Raw genomic sequence first — 22,418 nt, forward strand, 5'->3', positions numbered from 1 at the left:
AAACTGCATTGGCAAACTGGTCCTAATTAACAAGTGGTCACTTTTGCCTGCCATGCACTACTCATGATGTGTTAACCAGCAGCCGTTGGCCATGCCAGTTATGCAGTTGCTCTTAAGCTGACGTAAGTAATCAACAGTAAATCTGGACTCTCTCTGCCTCCCCTCTTTTTTTCCCTCCTCTTATTTCCTTATGTTTACACTAAACTGTTCAAAACTTTTTTCCTAATTTTCCTAATTTTTATAGATATTATATAAAAATAAGGTAAGCAGTTGTCAACATTTATTGTTGTGTAGCACTAAACACGTTCAGTACCTTCTGCTTGGTTTGTCTGTAAAACAGCATTTTGTTGGTGGTTAGTTCTGGTTTGTTTGTAACTGGTCAAGTTCAGACCTTCTGGAGAACCCCACTGTAAAGCTGATGTCTGAGGGCTGCTTCATAAATTAAACATAGTATGCAGTGATGAAATTATGTGTATGAAATGTAAATTAATCCCTGTAAACTATTAGTATTTGCACAGCATCCTATCTATCATAATGCTTGGGGATTTTGTGCCTTGAGCGTACCCATACTTGAGGTCCAAACTAAGCAAGTCTCAGGGAGTTTATAGATCCTGAGGTTTGTTTTTCTTTTCTCTGTGTGTATTCAGTTTGAAACGGCCATGGAAATGTGCGGCTTGCTAAATTAGAAGAATAATACTAAGGAACTGTGATTTAAAATAAAAAGAAAGAAGTACTTTGTCTGAATCCCCTCACTGCACCTTCTAAAAGGTTTTTATTTGCTTAGTAGGAAACATACAGGAGAAACCATGAGAAAAGGAGTCAAAACCTTCTCTCACACTACATCACCAGTCTTAGTCTGTTCCCTACCCTTCTGTGGCCTTGAACTCAGAAAAATAAAATCTCACCATCTTTAAAAAAATGATCCCTACACTGTCCAGCCTGGTTTATAAAATGGAGATAAACATTTGTGATGGAAATTATAATGCACAAAGTGGCTCTGAATATTTGCAGGAAAGGGCTTTTTGTTTGGAGTACAGTATATACTTATTAGGAATTGCATATATTTCTTTGTAACCATGTGGGTATTTTTTTTTTTTTTGCTGTTTCCAGATTTTTACTTCCCATGGACCAACAGTAATTATGCCAACTTGGTTCTGTTCCCGAGAGTGGTTTTGTCACTTGGGCAGATTTGATGAGGGAGGAAAGGTAAGTACTGTGAAGGAGAACCTAACCTTGAGTGTGCTGCATCACACAGATACCTGTAGAGTACAGATGGCATTTCGTAGCAAAAATGAAAACAAGAAAATATTGTTCCAGTTGCATATGGTTGTGGTAATGAGTCAGTCCATCTCAGAGTGCATTCCGGTAGTTAAGAGAGGTTAACAGCTGTGTCCAAGCTATCCCTAGTCCAGTACTGTTGCAGCTTATATACAGCCTGATGTAACTACACTAGTGCTTTCTTGTTTTTGCTAGGAAATGGCAGTTGTGTTTAGGAACTGTTACACATTATACTAAACTAAGCTGCAGTTAGAGTAGGGCCATTTGATTCAATGGGACTTATGGAAGGGTTGATTCCCCAAATCCTCATTGATTCAACGTGCATACTCTAAGCAATAGGGTTTTGTCATTGTTTGACTGACTGGCTGGCTGACTGTTTGATTTAGAAGCCATTCTACCGTGTGAGGTCTGAGTAGCTTTACAGCAGTCATCTCAGTAGTAATAGGTTCTGTCCCCTCGAGGCTCACAATACAAGGATTCATAGTCATTGTCAAACCTGTTCTCACCAATTTCATCTACTCTCCTTTTAAAGCTAGTGGCTTTAATTTTGTAAGTTTAACTTCTATTCTGTGTGAAAGTAGTAGGCAGAAGGGGCCACTGAAAGCAATAAATGACACGTGAACCCAGCCAAGTTGATGGAAGAGGCACCTCTCTCTCTCTCTCTCTCTCTCTCTCTCTCTCTCTCTCTCTCTCTCTCTCTCTCACACACACACACACACACACACACACACACACACACACACACACACACACACACACACACACACACACACACACACACACACACACACACACGTATGATTGAATAGAATGGCTGCTGATGGTCACAGTTCTGAGAAACACAAAGCCCCAGCAAGAGTACTATTGTGGGCCTTGTTGCCTTGTTCCGATTTGGCCACTGTGGCACATACCCTAGTTACTTTCCAGCTGGATTACTGTAACATGCTCTGTGTGAGGCTGCTGAAGGAAAGTGTCAGGAAACTTCAAAATGCAACAGCCAGAGTGCTGACTGGCTCTGGGTACAGGGATCACATAAACCCCTTGTTAACAGCAGTTCTGCTGGTTGCCAATCAGTTACCGGGCACAATTTAATGTGCTGGTTTTAACTTATAAAGCCCTAAATGGCCTGGGTCCAAACTTTCTTAAAGACTGTATCTCCCATTATGAGCTGGCTTGGGTGTTAAGATCACCAGGAGAGGCCTTTCTCTCAGTCCCGCCACCTTCACAAGTGCATCTGATGAGGACATGGGAGAGGACCTTCTCTATTGCTGCTCCTTTGGAATTCCCTCCCACAGGAGTCCAGGCTGGACCCATCTTTGCTGTCCTTCCGCAAGCGGGCAAAGACTTTTCTCTTCAGGCAGGCCTTTCCTCAGTAACTACTTACTTGTGTGTGATTTTTCAATGGATTGTTATGTATTACTGCTTTGACTGGATGTTTAGTAGTACTTGATTTTTTCATATTTGTGTTTTCCATTTCTCAGTGGCATTTAAAAAATATTTGTATACTTATTGATCTCTGTCTTAATATTGACTTTTAATGATATAAGATGCCTCTTTATACTCATTGTTTTTAGCTTCAAATATTGTCTTTTAATGATGTTAATCACCGTTATATACTCATTGTTTTCAGCTTTAAATATTATTTTTCAATGTTGTAAACTGCCTTGGGTCCTTTTCAAGGAGAAACGTGGGGTGAAGATGGATGGATGGATGGATGGATGGATGGATGGATGGATGGATGGATGGATGGATGGATGGATGGATGGATGCCTTTCAGGGGCTGATCAGACAGCTTCTATTCTAGAAATGTACAGTATGTCCTGAGATACAGCAAGGTAAAATTAATAATATTGGCCATTATTGTTCTAAAAACAGAATAGTGGCTGAGTTGGCAGTGCAGCAATGAGCTTGAAACAAGGCGCAAAGAAGAATGATTTGTGGAGTGACTCTAACTCAGCAGTAGAACACCTGTTTTTGTGCAGAAGATCCAAGATTCAATCTGAGTTGTTTCCTGGTACTGCTGGGGGGAAAATCTTGGTCAAAAACCTTGAGAGCCGCTGCCCATCAATGTTGGCAGAACTGCTCTGCACAGATCAACAGTTTGAGTATAATGCAACTTCCTATGTCCTTAAGACTAGGAAGAACATTACAAAAGAAGAGGAACCATAACTATAATAGGGACGGAACTGGCTTAATGTGCTATGTTAAGTGATTACCTCCATTCTCTCCTTTAGTATGTAGTGGAGTAACTTGTAGGTGTTCTGTTGCTGCCAGTAAATAGAGAAACAGACTGAAGTGTCTACATTCCAGTAATTCTGTGCACCAAATAGTTTCCATAGCAGCAACCTGGATTTCTCATTTGTGACTAAATCTGTACACCTGCTCTTCCAATGTTGGAATACAAGGCATACACTAGAGACATGAATGGAGGATCTTATTACATAATACACTTAGAATGCATAGTCAAAAGCTTTTCCACAGCGCTTTGATAGAATCTCCCCATTTAAAAAAAGGGACTGTAATGGATTATGCTATACTGCATATAAGAAAGTATCCAAGCCACATACGTCCATTAGTCCCTTTGTTGTTTTTATTGAAATAGTTTTGTAGCACCATTGTGGGGGCAAATCAGTTTATTGTGCAGAATCTTTCATGGGCTGCTCAAGCAGTTTCTGCTCTAAAAATGTTTATTCTGCGACAAAGCTGTTTGTTCATCTATAAAGTGCCACAAGTTTATTTGTTGTTTGTGTCCATGATTCAAAGTATACCTATAACAAATGGCCATTATATGTCCAGAAATAGTCAAATATATATATCAGTGGAAGATTTCTCCATGTCTCCAAGCCTTTGCGGAACATGTACTGTGGTAGTGGTAGGGACCTTTTGCTACTTTTCTTGTGAGAATTTTGCCAATTGAGGAATTGAACTTTACATGCAGACATAAGAAAATAACAGTGGTCACTGCGTAATATTTACATAGAGTATGTATTTATATAATTTTGGCCCATTTCTAGTCCAGGGTTATTTGGGTCAATTCCAAAAGAGCCTGGTTTTGTTAAATTCCTTTATAATGCAGTCTGTTGAGATCTCTATGCTTTTCTTTTCAAGACCATTTTTGTAAAACAAGTTTTTAGTACAGTAATTATACTTTGCATAGCCACTAAACGTTAAAGCCAGAATTATGCACCTCCTTTCTCTTACACACAACTGTTGGTTTTGCACTTGTTACCTCCTTTGCTGCTGCTCACATGAGGGGAATCCACTAACACTTATGCAAGTGGAAATTCCTTTTATTTTGAACAGAGCGATTTCCAAGTTGGAGATCATTGGAGGATATGTGGAATGCTCTGGGTATGGCTCTGTTACACTCCCTATTTATGACCAGGATTCTGCCCAACATTTACTGTATTGGGGAGAATGGACTTAAGGTTCTGAATAAGCTCTTTTTCCCTCCTCAAGTAGTTTTAAAAAACAGTGAATTGTGTGTAATAGGCAAAATAAATGCATATTTGCATGATCTAGGTGAATGGTAACATTTTGGTTCTTGGGCACGCATTAGTTTTTCTTTTAATGCAAAATATGCTCAGCAGCCTTAAATGCTCAAGAGGCTATGTTAAGATAGGGCAGAATGAAGAGGTTTGTGTGTACAGTAATGGTATTTTCTAAAGTGTGTGCCATGAGAAATTAATGGAAACTTCTGTGTGCCAAAACCAAATTGTCTATAACTTCTCTGAATGATTCACAGTTCTTGCCTGGTCTTCTACCAGTCAGTCTCCACTAATACAATTGTGAGTGACACAGGGGACCAAAGGAACTTCCCACTGTCAGAGGAGGCATCCAGTTTAACCCAATTTGAATCACTGTTCTAGTCTTGCCTCCTCTAAATCAAGACACACACACACAGATCATGGGATGGATTCATCTGATGATAAGAAAGATATAATTTTATACTCGGCTTGGATCTTACCTGGAATACTTTATCTAGTTCTGGGCACCAGAGTTTAAGAAGAATATAGAGAAATTGGAACATGTCTAAAGAAGGGCAGGTACATTACCAGACCAAAGGTCTCAAAATGAACCATGCTGTGAAGCACGGTTGAGGGGAATGGACTTATTTGGCCCAGAGAAGAGAAGAATGAAAGGTGTCATGAAAGCCATCTTCAAGTATTTGAAAAGCTATCATGTTAAAGATGAAGCAAACTTGTTTTGTCCAACTCCAGAGGGTAGGACTCAAAGTGATGAAACGAAATTTCAAGAGAAGCAATATTGATGAAATGTTGGGATGAACTTCCTAACAGGAAGAGCAGTTTGGCAATGAAAACAGACTGACTCAGGAGGCGGTGGAGTCTCCTTCAGTGAAGGTTTTTAAGTGGAGGTTGGGTATCCATATGTCAGGGTTTACTATAGCAGGGATTTCCTTCTGCAGGGAGTTGAGCTCAAGGACCTTTGGGTTTCTTCTAGCTGCATAATTCTGTGATTCAATTCTGCGATTCTATGTACTGAAATCTCTGGCCTTTACTTTTCTTTATCTAAAAGACTCTGAATGTTTAGGGCATCATTGTACGACATGCTGATTCCATCTTTAGCACTCCAGCCTTACGAAGAAAAATAAATAATAATTCTTCATCGTGGCCTCTGTGAATGCACACATATGGATAAAGTCCGCGCCTGCGCTGACGATCTCGGAAGATTCTAGAGCTAAAAGTAACAATTTTGTGATGTGATCTCCCATGAGGCAACGCTCCTCCCCTCCGCCTCCCCTCAGTGCAGCCTTACGAAGAAAAATAAATAATAATTATGTGCCATCAAATTGATTTCAATATACTGTATGGAGAACCTTTCCAGGATTTTCTAAGTATAGAACACTCAGAAGCAGTTTGCCATCCCTTTCTTCTGACTCTGCTCTGGGACTGTGCAGATTGCTCAATAGTATACAGAGGCACAGTGAGGAATAAGACTCCCAACTGATAAGGAAAGAGAAACTAGAAGAAGAAAACAGGAGGAATGAGGTATAGGACACACATCAAACAAGGTCGTGGTAAGGATTATTCAAACTCTTCTGAAGTTAGCAAATGAAGTTAACTTGATTTTGCTTAAGTGGGAAGAGGATTTTTGGTTGCTTTTTAAAAGATTTGAAATGGGAAGACATTTGCGTCTGGCTTTGGTTTTTTGAGAAGCCGAATTAAATTACTGTAAAGTTGTCATATGATTTGTCAAGGCCCTCTAGGGAAAAATCAAGACAAAATGCAGACTCGAATATTCTTGGCACATTATGGGTAAAATTGAACAGAGATCAGTGCTTGATTTTTGTCCAAGAAAGGAAGTGCTGGACCCGAATAAATTAGGTTGACAAACCCCTTTAAAAAAAGCATTCTTGACAGCAAACCTTGATAGCATGTTACTCAGCATGCTGAGGTAATCACCCCAATCCTATTATTGGATTTTCACCCCTTCCATGTTTAATTAATTACACCCCTTCCATGTTTAAAGGCTGCTTGCATATTTCTGTTTCAGAAGAGTAATCCTTTAACTTTATTTCCCAAACAATGGGGAATTATAATTTCATCACAGATTTCCTGTTTTTGGAGTGGGTCAAGATGATTTAAAGGCCTTTCAGAACATAACCATGGCATTTGGTCACACGGCTAGCAAGAGGCTTAACTGGATTTGTGTAATTCTGAGGAAAGCTGTTTTTTAAATGGCCTAGACATTAATGTGTTGAGTTCTAACACGTCCTCAAACACGTCTTTCGCAACGGCTTTTGGAAGAGCAGTGTGATTTGAAACATCTATGATTGCTGTGTAGGTGGTCATTGGTGGCTTTGCATATGGCACTATGACTGTGAGAGCCCTCAAGATCAACCCCCTGACGATAATGGCAGCAGGCTATTGTCAGAGGGCTGTTCTGGCTCAGAGATGCTTAAATGTTCAATTTATAGTGTGTTGCTGCAGATTGAGCCAATTTTCTTTTTAGGTCGGATGTGTTCTCTGCCAGATACACATTGACCTATGCATCTTTTTCTTTCCAGTTCGCGTGCTGTTATTGTTTTTCTGGATTTAGCATACACTCTCCAGAACACTTTTGACCTTTTCTGAGAGTCAATATTGGACTTAATTGTTTAAGTCAAACAGTCCAATCCTGTTCATGTTTATTCAAAGGTGGGCCCTAGTGAGGCCTTCTCCCAAGTAAGCATGCTTATGATTACAGCTGTAGTGCGTTAAAATGAACTTCCAGTTTGTAATGTCTATCTTTTGAAGTACTTTTGGTATGAATCCAGTTTATGCAGTGTTATTATGTTGCTGTGCTGCCCGTTATTTATTTTCTGATTTGTTCATCTGGTCAGTCCTGTCCACAAGCAATGAAGAGGCTCTGTTGCTGCTGTAGCTTCTTCTTCTTCTTCTTCTTTTGTAAACACAACTGGAAGTTTGATGTTCAGCTGGAAAACCATGACATAAACTAATGAATAACTGGCCAAGAGTGAATGCACAGGTTGTAGCCATTTCCTTTTGCACTTAGTTTTAGAAGAAGGAAAAGTGAATTGGTCCTGCATGCAGTTCTAGTCAACATCATGAACCTCCTGCTTCCATTCAAGTGTCAACTTACAGGCAGGGGTAGGGGATAGATGCCTAGTCATCAGCCCCAGATTTCTGGCCATTTGGCAACTTTCTGGCTTTGTTTTCTACAACTATTTTCACAGCGGTTATACATGGTCTTCCATTGCTCTGTCACCAGCCATTATCAATGTGGAGTTAACTTGACTAGAAAATAAAACAATCTTGCTCTGTGTTAAGGGTCAGAACTGAACAGGTCTGTTTCTGAACCCTCTTTATAATGTAGAATAATATGATTATATTATCAGACCTTTCTCAATCACTGCATGTAGCTATCAAGAAAAGTATCTTCTGCAACCTTAATTATATTGGAGTTGATGGTGGTTGTAGGTTTTTCGGGCCATTTGCCGTGTTCTTAAGGTTTTTCTTCCTAACGTTTTGCCAGTCTCTGTGGCTGGCATCTTCAGAGGACAGGAGTCAGAACTCCGTCTGTGTTCTGGTGCAGTTTGTGGGATAGTTGAATATGTATAGCTGTGAGATCAACTTTTTGTCCTTTTCAGGAGATTGGGTGATCATGGTGATCAGCGTGTTTTTTGTTGTGGGTGTATTGTTGTGAAGAGAGAGGCAAGTAGAGGAGCAATCCAATGGCTTTCCCCACAACTTTGCCAAACATTTTCCACACCAATACAGCAGTTTTCTTTGTAATAAATAGCACTGCCGGAAACCAATGAAACCAGTCAGGCACTTGTTATAGCCACCACTACCAACATTTACCAGATCCCCAGGAAACTCCACCAGCTGCTAAGAGTTCACACAGTGATATTGTCCTGGGTTGTTCTGAATCATTCTAGCTTTAAAAAACAACAACAACAACTGCAGATTTGAATATATCATTTTCTCTCCACATGGGAAGAGCAGGAAATCTGTATGAGGATTTGATGGAAGGAGAGAAGAATATGGGGAAATTTATTAGATGTTAAGAAAACAGAATTTTTGTTAAAAAGAGAGAAACTATCATGGTGAGCTGTTGATGATTTTCTGTAATGTATTCTGCCATTCCAGTATTCTGTGCTAAATTTATGCTATGCAAAAGAAGAAACGAAACAGAAAAAAGCTAAAGGCAGGATATCCCAAGAAAATTAAACAAAACAAACACTTGAGAATGGGCTGAGACATGGAGGGGTGAAGATTGACCAGTAGAAACATACCCCACATAGATCTGTGTTCTTGGAGCGGGGTATTTAAAAAATAACAGCATGGAAAGTCCTGCTTTCATTCTGTTGACAGCAGTTCAGCCCTATGTCATGTGAACACCAGGAAAACTAACAGTATCAAGGATGCCGGAGAAATGAACAAATGTTCAATGTGAACAAGCTCTGAGAGAGATAGAGAACAACTCTCTGCCCCAAAAAAGATCAAAAGTAGCCTAAGTCTCACCACTTCCAGTTCCCTTGCCCCAGATAGCCTGGCCTGTCACTGGGATGTCTTGTCAACAGAATTCCCTGGGAGTCCATCTGAACATTTCAACTCATTGTGGCCATAGAATTTTAGAACCAAGATAGATTTAACTTCCTGTTACCGGGATGTCAGAAGTGCCGTCCCTGTAGTCCAGTTTGGGGGAGGGATCATGAGAGAGGGTGGGTGGGATTTGAACTGGTTCATAGGTGCCATGCTACACCATTTCTCTGACAGTCATATGTAGAAGGACAGATTGGGGTGCAAATCGGCATTGGGATGCAGAATCTTGAATTGTGTCATTCTCTGCTGAAACAGGAATTCCGGAGCCAGATCTCACTTATCAGGAACTTGTCTAGACCTTTCCCTTTCAGTGGACACGTTATGGCATTCAGCGTCCAGCTGTTGGAGGATTCTTCCAAATATTTAGTTCAGCCCCATCCCATTTTTGTTTAACTACATTCTGAAAAGCATATGAGGGCTGAGTAGGAACAGGGACGGGAGTATTCAGAGACCTTTGAGTAGTGTGGGCAGCATATAAGTTAAATAAATAAAATTTATTCTGTCTCAGCTCCAAACTTCCCCATGTATATACCAGGGCTCTCACCCTTGATTTGCTAATCTGGCTGTTGTGAGTTAGGGGTATACAGAACAGGGGTTCATCCTGTATCATGTGGATACGAGGAAAATACCAGTATCGTGGATGTAGGAGCACAGACCAAATGCTCAATGTGGACGTTGCATGAAGTCAAGTACCCTGAACAAGTGACTGAACATGCATAGAACTTCCATTCACGTTTATCTCTTCAAAGAAAGGAGGCCCGTAAATTCAAGAGTGGACTCAATCATGAGCAACCTTGTTTTGCTCTCCACTTCCGGCCTTCTTTGTGCTTCGGAATGGATGACACAGGGCTAGTGTTTTGGAGTGTTCAGACTGCTTCACACATATTAAATTGGTAATCCTTAACCTAGTCCTGGAATAGGAACAATAATCTATTCATGTCTGCAACTACAGCACTCTTTTTGTGTCACTTTGTGGTCATTTATTTTCCTTATGCATTTTCCCCCCCTTAGGCCTGTTCATTTTAAGCAGTTCCTACAACTCCTCTCGATCAGTATTTGTCCTTAATCACACTCAGCAGCACACCAGTCAATGTGCAGTACAGTTTGATTTCTGTTTAACTGAGAGTGTCTACCAGGCAACATCAAAGACTTCTTTCACTTTGGGGATTCGGTAGTCTTGTGTTTTGAATTTGCCTTTTGTTCTGAAGCAGGCAGCCACTCATTTTGGCATGCTAAGGCAAACATATTTAAAGTAGTACTTTTAGAATCTGTTGGTGGTGAAACAGATTATTGACTATTTAAGTCATAATATTCTTAATCATGCAGCCTGATTAAAATACTGCTTCAGAAGCAGGAAGGGCACAGCTTTAAGCACTGGGTATAGTATATAATGCAATGAAATGTACAAATAGGCATGTGACCCTCCAGGCAGCGGACTGCTGGATAATTAAAACCATGTGGCTAACCTGCTTTAGCTTGGAGTGTGACATGAAGAACAGAAGCAGATTTGTATTCTGCAGTTGACACAAAGCAATACTGTAGAATTGAGCTCAAGGGATGGATAAATCTAGCTAAGATGGTAGATTTATGTAATTCTAGTCCCCCCACCCCATTTTGTTATGCTACCTTTCACTTTCCCCCTGCACTAGATCCATTATTATCTGTCCATTATTTAATACAAATATATTAACACAAATATGTGCTCTGGAGAAGATGCTCCAGCTTCACATACATCATCGAAATAACACGGGAAGTAGCGGTTACTGCTTACAAGTCTGTGCTCAATTGGCATACAGTGTGACACCAGGGGCTACTTCTGATGGTGGGAGAGGTCATTGCACCTCACTAGGCAGCTACCACCCACCTTAAGCTGAACACCCTCCAGCCAGTAAGGTGCTGTCATGCCATGGTCTGTTAACCTCACGGGATGTGTGGGGTTTAGGGTGAAAGCCGACAAACTGATTGATAACCCTGCACCATGCAACAATCATAAGAAAACTTCTGCCCTAAAATTGGGCACATGGAATGTTCAGACAATGACCCCTGGCTTTTCTGATGACCTGCAGGAAATAGATGATGCTTGCACAATAGCTGTCATCAACATGAATCTGAGTAGGCTACAGATGGACATTGTTGCCCTGTAAGAGACGAGATTGCCAGACTCGGGATCTGTCAAACAAAAAAGAAATTCTCATTATTCTGGCAGGGAAAACCATTGAATGAGACCAGGGAATATGGTGTTGGCTTTGCAGTCAGAAATACTCTGCTGAGATCCATTGTTCCACCTACTGTGTGGAGTGAAATAATTCTTTCTCTGCAGCTCCACTCATCAGCAGGACCAGTCACCCTCATCAGTGCATATGCACCAATACTGTCGTCCACAACAGAAGTCATAGACAAATTCTATGACGATCTGGCAGCTACTATAAAAAAATCCCCTGGAGAGAGCCCCTGTTTATTCTTAGAGACTTTAAGGCTAGAGTTGGTGCTGATCACAGTTCTTGGCCCACTTGTCTAGGCTGTTTTGGTGTTGGGAAGATGAATGAAAATGGCCAACAATTGCTGGAATTTTGCTGTTATTATTGTCTTTGTGTCAGCAACATGTTCTTTAATACGAAGCTTCAACACAGAGTTTCCTGGAGACACCCAAGATCGGAGCATTGGCATCAGCTTGATTTGATCCTCACTAGACACTCTAGTCTTCCTAGTATTATGCTCACGCACAGTTATCAGGGTGCTGATTGCGATGCGGACACTCCCTGGTGTGTAGTAGAGTAAAACTGTGAACAAAGAGATTATATCACACAAAACAGGAAGGAAGATCAGCATCTTGCTGATGTCATATTGACATCAGCAAGACGCGCAATCAAAGAAAAGTGGAGGAATTTGCCTGAGCGCTTGAGGAAACTCTTCCAGGCCCAGCTGATGCAAATGCACCTGAACGATGGGAACATTTCAGGAATTCTGTTTATAACACCGCCTTGTCCATATTTGGCAAGAAGACCGAAAAGATGGCAGACTGGTTTGAAGCCCATTTGGAGGAGTTGATGCCAGCCATCGAGGAAAACAGGAGAACTCTAGCAGCATACAAAACCTGTCCTAGTGATTACAACCTGCAGGGTCTTCGAGTTGCTCATAGCAAAGTTCAACAGGCTGCCGGGAGATGTTCTAATGATTATTGGCTTCCGCTCTGCTCTCAGATACAGACAGCAGCGGACACAGGTAACATCTCGGGAATGTATGATGGTATCAAGCAGGCTTTAGGTCAAATACAGAAGAAATCTGCTCCTTTGAAGACTGCTACAGGCGTGATCATCCAGGACTGAGCACAGCAGATGGAATGCTGGGTGCAGCACTATTCTGAGCCATTTTCCAGAGAGAATGTAGTAACCAAAGAGGCACTAAATAACATTGAGTGCCTGCCTGTCTTGGAAGAGTCGGACAGCGAACCAACTTTAGCAGAAATAAATGCGGCCTTGTGTTCTCTCGCCTCCGACAAGGCACCTGGCAAGGATAACATCCCTGTTGAAGTGCTGAAGTGCTGTAAAGAGATAATCAACACTTAGCTGTATGAAATCATTTGTCTTTGCTGGAGGGAAGGTGGACGTGAAGGATGCCAACATCGTCACATTGTACAAGAACAAAGGAGATGGGCGATTGCAGTAGCTAACTGCATCTCTCTTCTCAGCATTGTAGGGAAGCTGCTTGCCCATGTTGTGCTGAAGAGACTCCAGGTGCCTGCAGACAGAGTCTAGAATCACAGTGTGGATTTTGAGCTAATAGATCCACCACCGACATGGTATTTTGCTTTAGACAGTTGCAAGAGAAATGTAGGGAATGACGACAGCCACTCTTTGTGGCCTTCATAGATCTTGCAAAGGCTTTTGATTTGGTTAGCAGGGATGGCCTTTTTAAACTACTTCCCAGGATTGGATGTCCACCTCGTCTCCTTGACATCATCAGGTCCTTTCATGAGGGAATGAAGGGCACTGTAGGTTTTGATGGCTCAACATCAAATCCCTTTGACATCCAAAGCAGAGTGAAACAGGGCTGTGTCCTTGCGCCAGTTCTGTTTGGGATCTTTTTTGCTTTCATGCTGAAGCAGGCCTTTGGAACTGCAACAGAAGGTGTCTCTCTTTGGACTAGATCAGATGGAAAGCTCTTTAATCTCTCTAGATTGAGAGCAAAGACAAAATTCCAGCTGAAATGTCTGCAGGACTTCCCCTTTGCCGATGATGCATCTGTTGTTGCCATTCTGCTGAAGACCTCCAACAACTTATGAATCATTTTAGTAAAGCCTGCCAAGACTTTGGACTATCAGCCTGAAGAAAACACAAATCATGGGCCAGGGCGTGAACTCACCTCCCTCTATTACCATCTCTACACAAGAATTGGAGGTTGTTCATGACTTTGTGTACCTTGGCTCAACGATCTCTGACACTCTCTCCCTAGATATCGAGCTGGATAAATGTACTGGCAAAGCAGCTACCATGTTCTCTAGACTCACAAAGAGAGTATGGCTTAATATACCAAAAACCATCATATACCAAAAACCAGGTCTATAGAGCCTGTGTCCTGAGTACACTCCTGTACTGCAGTGAGTCCTGGACCCTTTTTGCACAGCATGAGAGGAAGCTGAACATATGCATTGTTCCAATGCATTTTTGGTAGGGTAAAGGTAAAAGTAAATGTTCCCCTTGACAATTTGTTCAGTCATGTCTGACTCTAGGGGGAGGTGCTCATCTCCCTTTCCAACCCATAGAGCTAGCGTTTTGTCCAAAGACAATCTTCCGTGGTCATGTGACCAGTGCGACTAGACATGGAACGCCGTTACTGGCAGGACAAAGTTCCAAATAGAGTAGTCCTAGAAAGAGCTGGAATTTTTAGCATGTATACATGACTGAAACAGCGACATCTGCATTGGCTCGAGCATGTCATGAGAATGGCTGATGGTTGGATTCCAAAAGATCTCCTGTATGGAGAATTAGTGCAGGGAAAGCGCCCCAGAGGGAGACCACAGCTGCGATACAAGGATATCTGCAAGCGGGATCTGAAGGCCTTAGGAATGGACCTCAACAGATGGGAAACCTTGACCTCTGAGCGTTCAGCCTGGAGGCAGACAGTGCATCATGGCCTCTCCCAATTTGAAGAGACCCTTGTCCAGCAGGCCGAGGCAATGAGGCAGTCCCGAAACCAGTAAAATCAGGGAGCTGGACAGGGGACAGATTGTATTGTCTTCAGTGTGGAAGGGATTGTCACTCTCGAATTGGCCTTCTGAGCCACACTAGAATTTGTTCAAAGTCCTCCATACAGAGCACGCTACCATAGTCTCTCGAGACTGAAGGATGCCTACAAGAATATTAACACAAATTACAAAAAGTTACTATGTAAAAACTTTCTCCCTAGTCTTAACATATTAAAGTGGGGCTGAGGTAAAAGTGGATATGCGGAAAAGCCTGCGGATATATGCCTCATGGAAGTAGATCTTATATAGTATAGCTACCTATACTATCCATCCTGATGTTTAAAATGCATAAGCACATATTGTCCAGGTTGATCCAAGAGAAACTGGCTCTGATTTAGTCTTTTCTGAGACCTAGATATCCATGCCTAAATAATAGTGTGAAAATGCCATTACAGAATGTCAGCATTTTTTCTTATGAAGGACTCCTCAAAAATCACATATCCAGATTGGCACCCACAGCTAATCCCAACCTTAAGCTGAAGAACCACAGTGAATGTGTGCAGTGCCACTACTAAATTCTTACGAAATAAAAATTAAGGAATGACTATCTTTTTTGTGAGAAGCGGATAGAGAGAGCAGAGGAAAAGGCCCAGCAAGTACCAAAGTAGAGGGAGAAGATTTCTGGTTAGAAAAAATAAAGAGAGGTGAAGGTAATGGAAAAAGAGAGAACACAAGTTGAACAGTAGATAAAGATCATCTAGACGGCAGGCTGAGGGAGGAAATGGTGGGGGCATGAAAATGTAAGAAAAGTCATGCTGTATCAGACTGAAGACCAGTCTAGTTCTGTGTTTTATTCATGGGGATTTGGTACGTAAGGGGAAGCAGAGCATACGTGAATGTGTGAGGACAGAGAAGGACACTTCCTTTGAGGGAGGGGGGAAACTATCTAAATACATGGGACGGTGAAAGCGCTAGAAAGTACTGAGGGGCTTGTGACCTAAATGAAGCCGGATACTTCTGTTAGGTGACATATAAAATACACTGGTACTGCGCTAAACGACAACCCCACTAAACGACGAATACGCATAACGATGACTTTTTGCAATCACTATAGCGATTTGCAAAAACAGTCATTCCAATGGGGGATTTTTGCTGGACGTCAGTTAGGTCTATGCTTCGCGAACCATTTGTTTGCAAGACAATTTTTTCGGCTTCGCAAAATGGCTGCCCTGTGTTTTCCCGATGCATGCTTCGCAGGGCAGCCATTTTTACAGCTGTTCGGTGCTCGCAAAATGGCTTCCCTATGAGCGATCTTCTCTGGATGACGAGGTATTTTCCCCATTGGAATGCATTAAACTGGGTTTCAATGCATTCCAATGGGGAAAGGGTTTCTGCATGACAACGATTTCGCTAAACAGTGATTTCCACGGGACGGATTATCGTCATGCGGGGCACCACTGTATAACAAACTGAAATAGTAATGTGGCTGCTGCAAAATGGGCTCTGCTCTACCACCTGGGCTTTCACAGCACCTTTCAGAAATTGATTGGATATACCCAGAGTCAGGCTTCATAACATAACTAGAAGTGTTATTCAGCCATAATGTGTAGGGTAATTGCAGCCGCTTCACTGTCTTTTTAGAGGAAAGGAGTCTGCATTATTTTTTCTTTAATTGGATTTGAAAGAGGCCAGGCATCCAGCTGAGTCAAGAAATGTCTCAGTTAAGCATAGGGTAGGAAAGTGGGGACGGGGATTATTCTAAAAATAAGGAAATGGCATCTGGATCTTTAGTAGAGGCTTGATAGTGTTGGGATGTCATCTTGGGAGGATGTTTCCAAGTGTGACCACAGACTTCCTTTGTTCTAAATTGAGACTGTTGTTAATGTCAAAGTGGGGCTGACTATTTTTTATATAAGCACTGAACTCAAAGCTGGATGTAGAATGCAACATTGAAGGAGTTCAGTGAGAAATCTGTTTGAAATTGGTATGTGCCCTTTGCTTCATCTTCAAAGGTTCTGTTTCACAATGGCTGAGGATCATATATATACTCATAAGAAGTAGGAAAGGGGAGAAAAGGGGGGGGATTAATTTAATATCATCACTTTGTCTTTAATGCAGAGCCTCCAAAAATTAAGTAACAAGGTGCAATGTAAACTATCATAACACTTCTCTCTCTCTCTCTGTCTCTCTCAGTGTGTGTGTGTATGTGTGTGTGTGTGTAGAGAAAGGGACTGTACATCAGTAGTAGGGAGCATGTTTATATTCAAGAGATTGTAGATTCAGTTTTTTTCTATTCAGACAGCTGCAGATCTTCAACTGAAAAGGATTTATAAACAGCTTATAGGCAGTTCATGAAAACGGGGTAGTTCATACCTGTAAAAGGTGTGGTACAAAAGGTGTGAAAAACTATAGAGGGAGGTGGAAATAAATGTAAGTGCTAGGTCTATTAAATATAAATAGTGGTTCTTAACATGATTGCTTCTAAAAAATTCAGAAAAAGATGAGCTTGATGGAACTGGCCTTTCAACAGGTCTTTCAACACAGCCAATGCAATGGCTCTGTTCCCTACCTCCCCCTGCTCTAATTCGCTGTAATATGAAAACAACATGCCGTTATCCATTGAAATGTTATTTTTCTAGCCACCTGCCATGTATCTTTGTCTTATGATTCATTTTCAGCATGAGGGAGGCCATAATGCTTAATGTCCTGGTGTGTAAAATCAGTTATTTATTTACATAGCATGGTTTGTAACAGCTTGGTAACAGAGAACTGGGGTGAGAAACAAACACTATTTTGAGAACATCTGACAATTATATGGGTTGTTTTACATTCTCAAGGGGCTGCAGTATTGCTAAATTCAAACAGATGTTGTTAGTCAACAGTCATCACCTTCAGTTACATTACAGAAGGGGACAGAATTTTAAGTTTTTTTTTTTAAAATAGCTGTATGAGCTAATATACAGTGGTGCCTCGCATAGCGACAATCTGTGCAGCAAAAATCACTGCTAAGTGATTTCGTCGCTATACGATTTAAAAAAGCCCATAGAAACGCATTAAAACCTGTTTAATGCATTCCTATGGGCAAAAACCTGACCTTAAAGCGAAGATCCTCCATATGGCGGCCATTTTCACTGCCTCTTAAGCGAGGAATCCGTCCCTACACACAGCAGCAGCCATATTTTTTGCCCGGTGGCCATTTTTGAACTGCCGATCAGCTGTTAAAAAATCATCGCCTTGCGATGATCGGTAAGCGAAACAGGGAACCGATCATCGCAAAGCGAAAAAACCCATTTAAAACATCGCAATCTTTTGCAATCTCAAAATCTTCGTCGCTATGCGGTTTCATCGCTAAACGGAGCGTCCGTTAAGCGAGGCACCACTGTATAGCCATCTCATGCCATGGATGCTGCATCTCACATCCTCAAGCGGTCTTTAAAAACTAGGAGGCTACTGCCCCCCTTCCCCTATCAAAATAACTGCTGCAGGCTAAGATGACACTTTTGATTATTTCCTAATGCTCCATTGCTCGTTTCTGATAGTTCTTGTAGTGAAGTCACTGTCTGTATTGTCTTGTATGAATGTTTTGGGAGTGTGTCATCTGCTTTTTAGCAATTGTTCAGAGAGCAACTAGAAATCTGAAAGGTTTACTGTTCACAATATTTTCTTCCTTTCATTTTGTTTAACTAGGAGCCGACAGGTGTGTTTTTGAAAGTGACAAAGTACAGGAAAATGTCTGTAGAACTGTGATTATTCAGTGCAGGAGACACAGGGCCGCTGAACTCTTATTTTGACTGCTTAGTAAATTAGTCCATTCATCTTTACAATTTTATTGTAGCTGTTTTATAGAAGTATGAATAGGCAACAATAAAAATAAGAGCAAATAAAAATATTGAATATGTAGAACAATATTATAACCAAATACTGCAAATGTCTAATTATTACAGTTTTTTCCAAATGTCATAACCAAGGCAAATCACAATGGATTGCAAAGGGTATCTAGGGAATGGCTGGTTTCTTTTCTAAGGTGGTGCCATTTTGCAGGCGATGGGCTTTTTTTATCATCCTTCACACAGGTTTGCCTTGTTTGAAAGGGCATCATATAGCCAAGGCACATTTCTCTAAGTTTATTTATTTATTTATTATTTTATTTATTTTATTTATATCCCACCTATCTAGTCCCTCAGGACCACTCTAGGCGGCTTACAACAGACATATAACAATATAACTAAAACAATTTTAAATAAAGGGAAAAACATTAAACAAGATGGGGCAAACACTAGGAGAGGAGAAAAGGGAAAATCAGGAATTAGCTGAGGGGAAGGCCTGCCTGAACATCTATGTTTCCAGTTGTTTCTTTAAAATACCCAGCGGGGGAGCTGCGCGAATGTCAGGGGGAAGGTTGTTCCAGAGGCGAGGAGCCACCGCCGAGAAGGCCCGATTTCTTGTCTTTTCTTTCCGGGCCTCCCTCGGCGTTAGGCTCCTCAGCCTCACCTCCTGACTCGCGCGCGTGACACGGGTAGAACTTGGTGGAAGTAGGCGTTCTGCCAAGTATCAAGGCCCTAAGCCGTTTAGGGCTTTATACGTAAGCATCAACACTTTGAAGTCGATGCAGAACCGGATGGGCAAGCCAATGCATTGCGGCCAGAGTGGGTGAGATATGTTGGTATTTTTTCACACCACTAAGGAGTCTGGCCGCAGCATTCTGCACCACCTGTAATTTCCGCAGCAGCCTCAAAGGCAACCCCACGTAGAGCGCGTTGCAGTGGTCTAATCTTGAGATTACGAGCGCATGTACTAAGGTAGTGAGGGCCCCCACATCGAGATAGGGCCGCAGCTGGGCTATCCGCCTAAGATGATAGAAGGCGGTTCGGACCACAGACGCCACCTGGGATTCCGTAGTGAGCGCCGGGTCCAGATGGATCCCCAAACTGCGGACCCCATCCTTGGCAGGGAGGGTCACCCCCCCCAAAAGAGAGGGAGTTTCCCAAACCCCCCACTGTGGGGGTGCCCACCCTCAGCACCTCCATCTTGTCTGGGTTCAGCCTCAGCCCGTTCTCCTGCATCCATCGCAGTACGGTCGCCAGGCAGCGCTGAAGGGACAGAACAGCATCTCCTGCAGAAGGTGGAAAGGAGATGTAGAGCTGGGTATCATCAGCATACTGATGACATCGAGCTCCACACCCCCGGATGACCCCTCCCAGCGGCCTCATATAGATGTTAAATAGCATTGGGGAGATGATCGACCCCTGTGGAACCCTGCAATTGAGACTCCACGGAGCCGAGAAACTCTCCCCAAGCTGTACTCTCTGGGGGCAGTCCTCCAAGAAGGAGCGGAGCCAAGCCAGCGCAAGGCCCCCAATTCCCAACTCGAGGTTGTTTTCTTTATATCACTTTTACAGAAATGGGCAGTCTGCATAAGAACAGATATTAAGAACAGGCTTGTTCAATATATAAGTAGCTAAAGAACCCTAACACTTTACAGATTGTGCCTGTGCCTTATATCATTGCCTTCTGTTCTCCTCTTCATCTCTGCCCTACTAGATTTAGAAAGAGGCAATAAATTTTTCGAATGTTATCTGTGCAAGTAGCATCACTTTAATATTATGAGATACAACTTTAATTTAATGGTCAGTCTTGACCTCAGTGCCCTGATTTAGAAAAGAGATGCCACTTCCAGATTGACTGAGAAGAAATATGATCTTCAAATGATGTTAGGCAGTGCATCCTAGATCTTTCAGTCTGCTTGACGAAGGAATTTCCATTTCTGATTTGTCCTAAGAACCATTAACTCTAGGATACTAAATATAACATGTGGAGATATGTACAAAAATTCAGAAATGGATGACACTGACCCTACTGGTTTAGATGTAAAGAATGCAGTATAAATTGCTATACTCAGTTTAGCTTTGAATCTTTATGTAAATATTAGCCAAGGAAAGGTAGCTCTTTACATAATGCTGTGTTCAAACCTATAAATCCAAGTATTTGGTGCATTCAGATATTGGTGTCCAAATCTATCTTTTCATAGTCAGAATCCTTTTGTGCAGCTTTACTCCATGTAACTCAGGTAATAGCATCAACCATGGCCATTTTGGGGGCATAAAAGGTTTCCTATTTCCTCCTCCCATGCTCCCTTGAGATTATTTTAATGCCCCCAAAACAATTGCTATAGGTCTTTGTCGTGCCATGGGCAGTGACTGTTGTTGACTACCACTTCCACCTCTGTTCTACACTTCCCAAAAGCTTCCCTAAGATGAACAGGATGCTTAGGAATTCCCAGAACCTGGGATGGGAATAGGAAACTTAATTCTGCCAAAACAGCCATAGTGAATGATATCATCGAAGTTGCGCTATTTGCAGAACAGGACTCTGGCTGATGTATGATGTTGTTTGTGCAGCAATTTTGAAAAGATTTTCCAGCACTCTCATTCCCAAATATCCTACAATTGTACCCTGTTTTCCACTAATCTCTAAGAAATTCTCCAAAGATGTGTTAGATAGTCTTGTGTAGTAGCACGTGTATTTTTGGTTGCTTTTGAACACAATTGTTAGCTATATATGATTTGAATAAGGTATGCTCTGTTGCAGGGCACTCCTGAAGACCTGCTATTCTTCTATGAACATATTCGAAAAGGTGGTGGAGTTTTTCGAGTCAACAAGTGCCTTCTTCTCTACCGTTATCATCTGCAAGCAGCAACTCACTCAGTTTTAGAGTAAGCCATTTTTTTGTATCAATTTTCTTGGGGCATTGGGTGGGAGCTAGTTGATAAGCCATTCTTTTTGTAATAATATATGCAATTGTCAGTAATTTGCTTGCACACTCAAGCCATGTTCAGACAAATATGTAGGATGGTGCATTGAATCTATTTTCCTCTCTTTCCCAGCCCATAGTTCTGTGCCAAGAAGTTGCAATAGATCTTGAAATATCTTCTATACAATCCCTAAGGGTGGATTTGGAGAACTACTATTCAATGGCATAGTTAGTTGAATTTGGTATTGATGTGATTTCAGCAGCCTTTGTATCGGTTCTTAAAATTTGTTCTCTTGTTGAACTCCTCTTCACACAAAGTTTCACAGTGGGCCCAGTATGTTGGATATGGGACACAGAGCATGATTTTTCACTAATGGTGCTTTTTGTTGAACCATTTTATTCAGATTATTGGCTAGGTATAACTTTTGAATTAACTGTTTCCTTAGCTGTGGCACATCCATTGTCGGTGGTTTTTCATCTTAAATTTTTAGTCCAGGCAGGACCGAAATGGATGGTATCTCAGGGCTGTTTCCCTCAACATGGACTGATAGGAAGATCTACACAGGATATGAAGCAACTTTGTCAATGTAGCGCCCTCCAAATATTATGGGCTACCATTTCCATCAGCCACAGCTGGTAAGACACGTGCTGTACCAGTTGGTGATGTAGAAAGATGTAGCCTTACATATCGGGCAGTATAGGGTGTATAGCATCAGCTTTAAGAGGGCTGGCCATTATTGGGGGAAGGCTGATGGCAATTGTTGGTCAAAATATGATAGTAACTATAATTGTACCTATAAATATAATAATAACTGTAAGTATAAATGCAACTATAGCTACAAAATAACTTTTGTGCTCTGGTTTTAAGTGTTTCTACGAGTGGCATCATTTTTTCTGGGGTAAGACTGTCAAAGAGAGATTATTAAAAAAAGCAATTGGATTTCCGTAGACATTTTTTAAAAAGAGCCATAATATGAATAAAATATAGGAAGAAAATAGAAAAATATTTCTCTGTTGTTTAGTTAAATAGAGTACTGTATTTTTGTCAGTTATTAGGATTTTTTCAAATCCTCTATAATGATTTATTAAAACCTTTTTGGGAAAGGATTGCTATTTGCTGTGGGAAAAAACATAT

The 22,418-nt window shown here is 41.5% G+C and overlaps 1 protein-coding gene across 11 annotated transcripts in view; it reads left to right on the plus strand.

Annotated features, from left to right (window-relative positions):
* QTGAL (queuosine-tRNA galactosyltransferase) overlaps positions 1–22,418 on the plus strand; it is a 268,261-nt gene that overhangs the window by 195,201 nt on the left and 50,642 nt on the right. For 8 of the 11 annotated variants that reach the window (XM_078385931.1, XM_078385930.1, XM_020785917.3 and 5 more), the window contains 2 exons: positions 1,111–1,206; positions 21,121–21,245. In XM_078385931.1, coding sequence (XP_078242057.1) covers positions 1,111–1,206; positions 21,121–21,245 — 221 coding nt within the window. The remainder of the gene's footprint in view (positions 1–1,110; positions 1,207–21,120; positions 21,246–22,418) is intronic. The other 3 variants (XM_078385935.1, XM_078385936.1, XM_078385934.1) reach the window with 1 other exon arrangement.

This window comes from Pogona vitticeps, chromosome 2, assembly GCF_051106095.1.
Source record: "Pogona vitticeps strain Pit_001003342236 chromosome 2, PviZW2.1, whole genome shotgun sequence".
Lineage (NCBI taxonomy): Eukaryota > Metazoa > Chordata > Lepidosauria > Squamata > Agamidae > Pogona > Pogona vitticeps.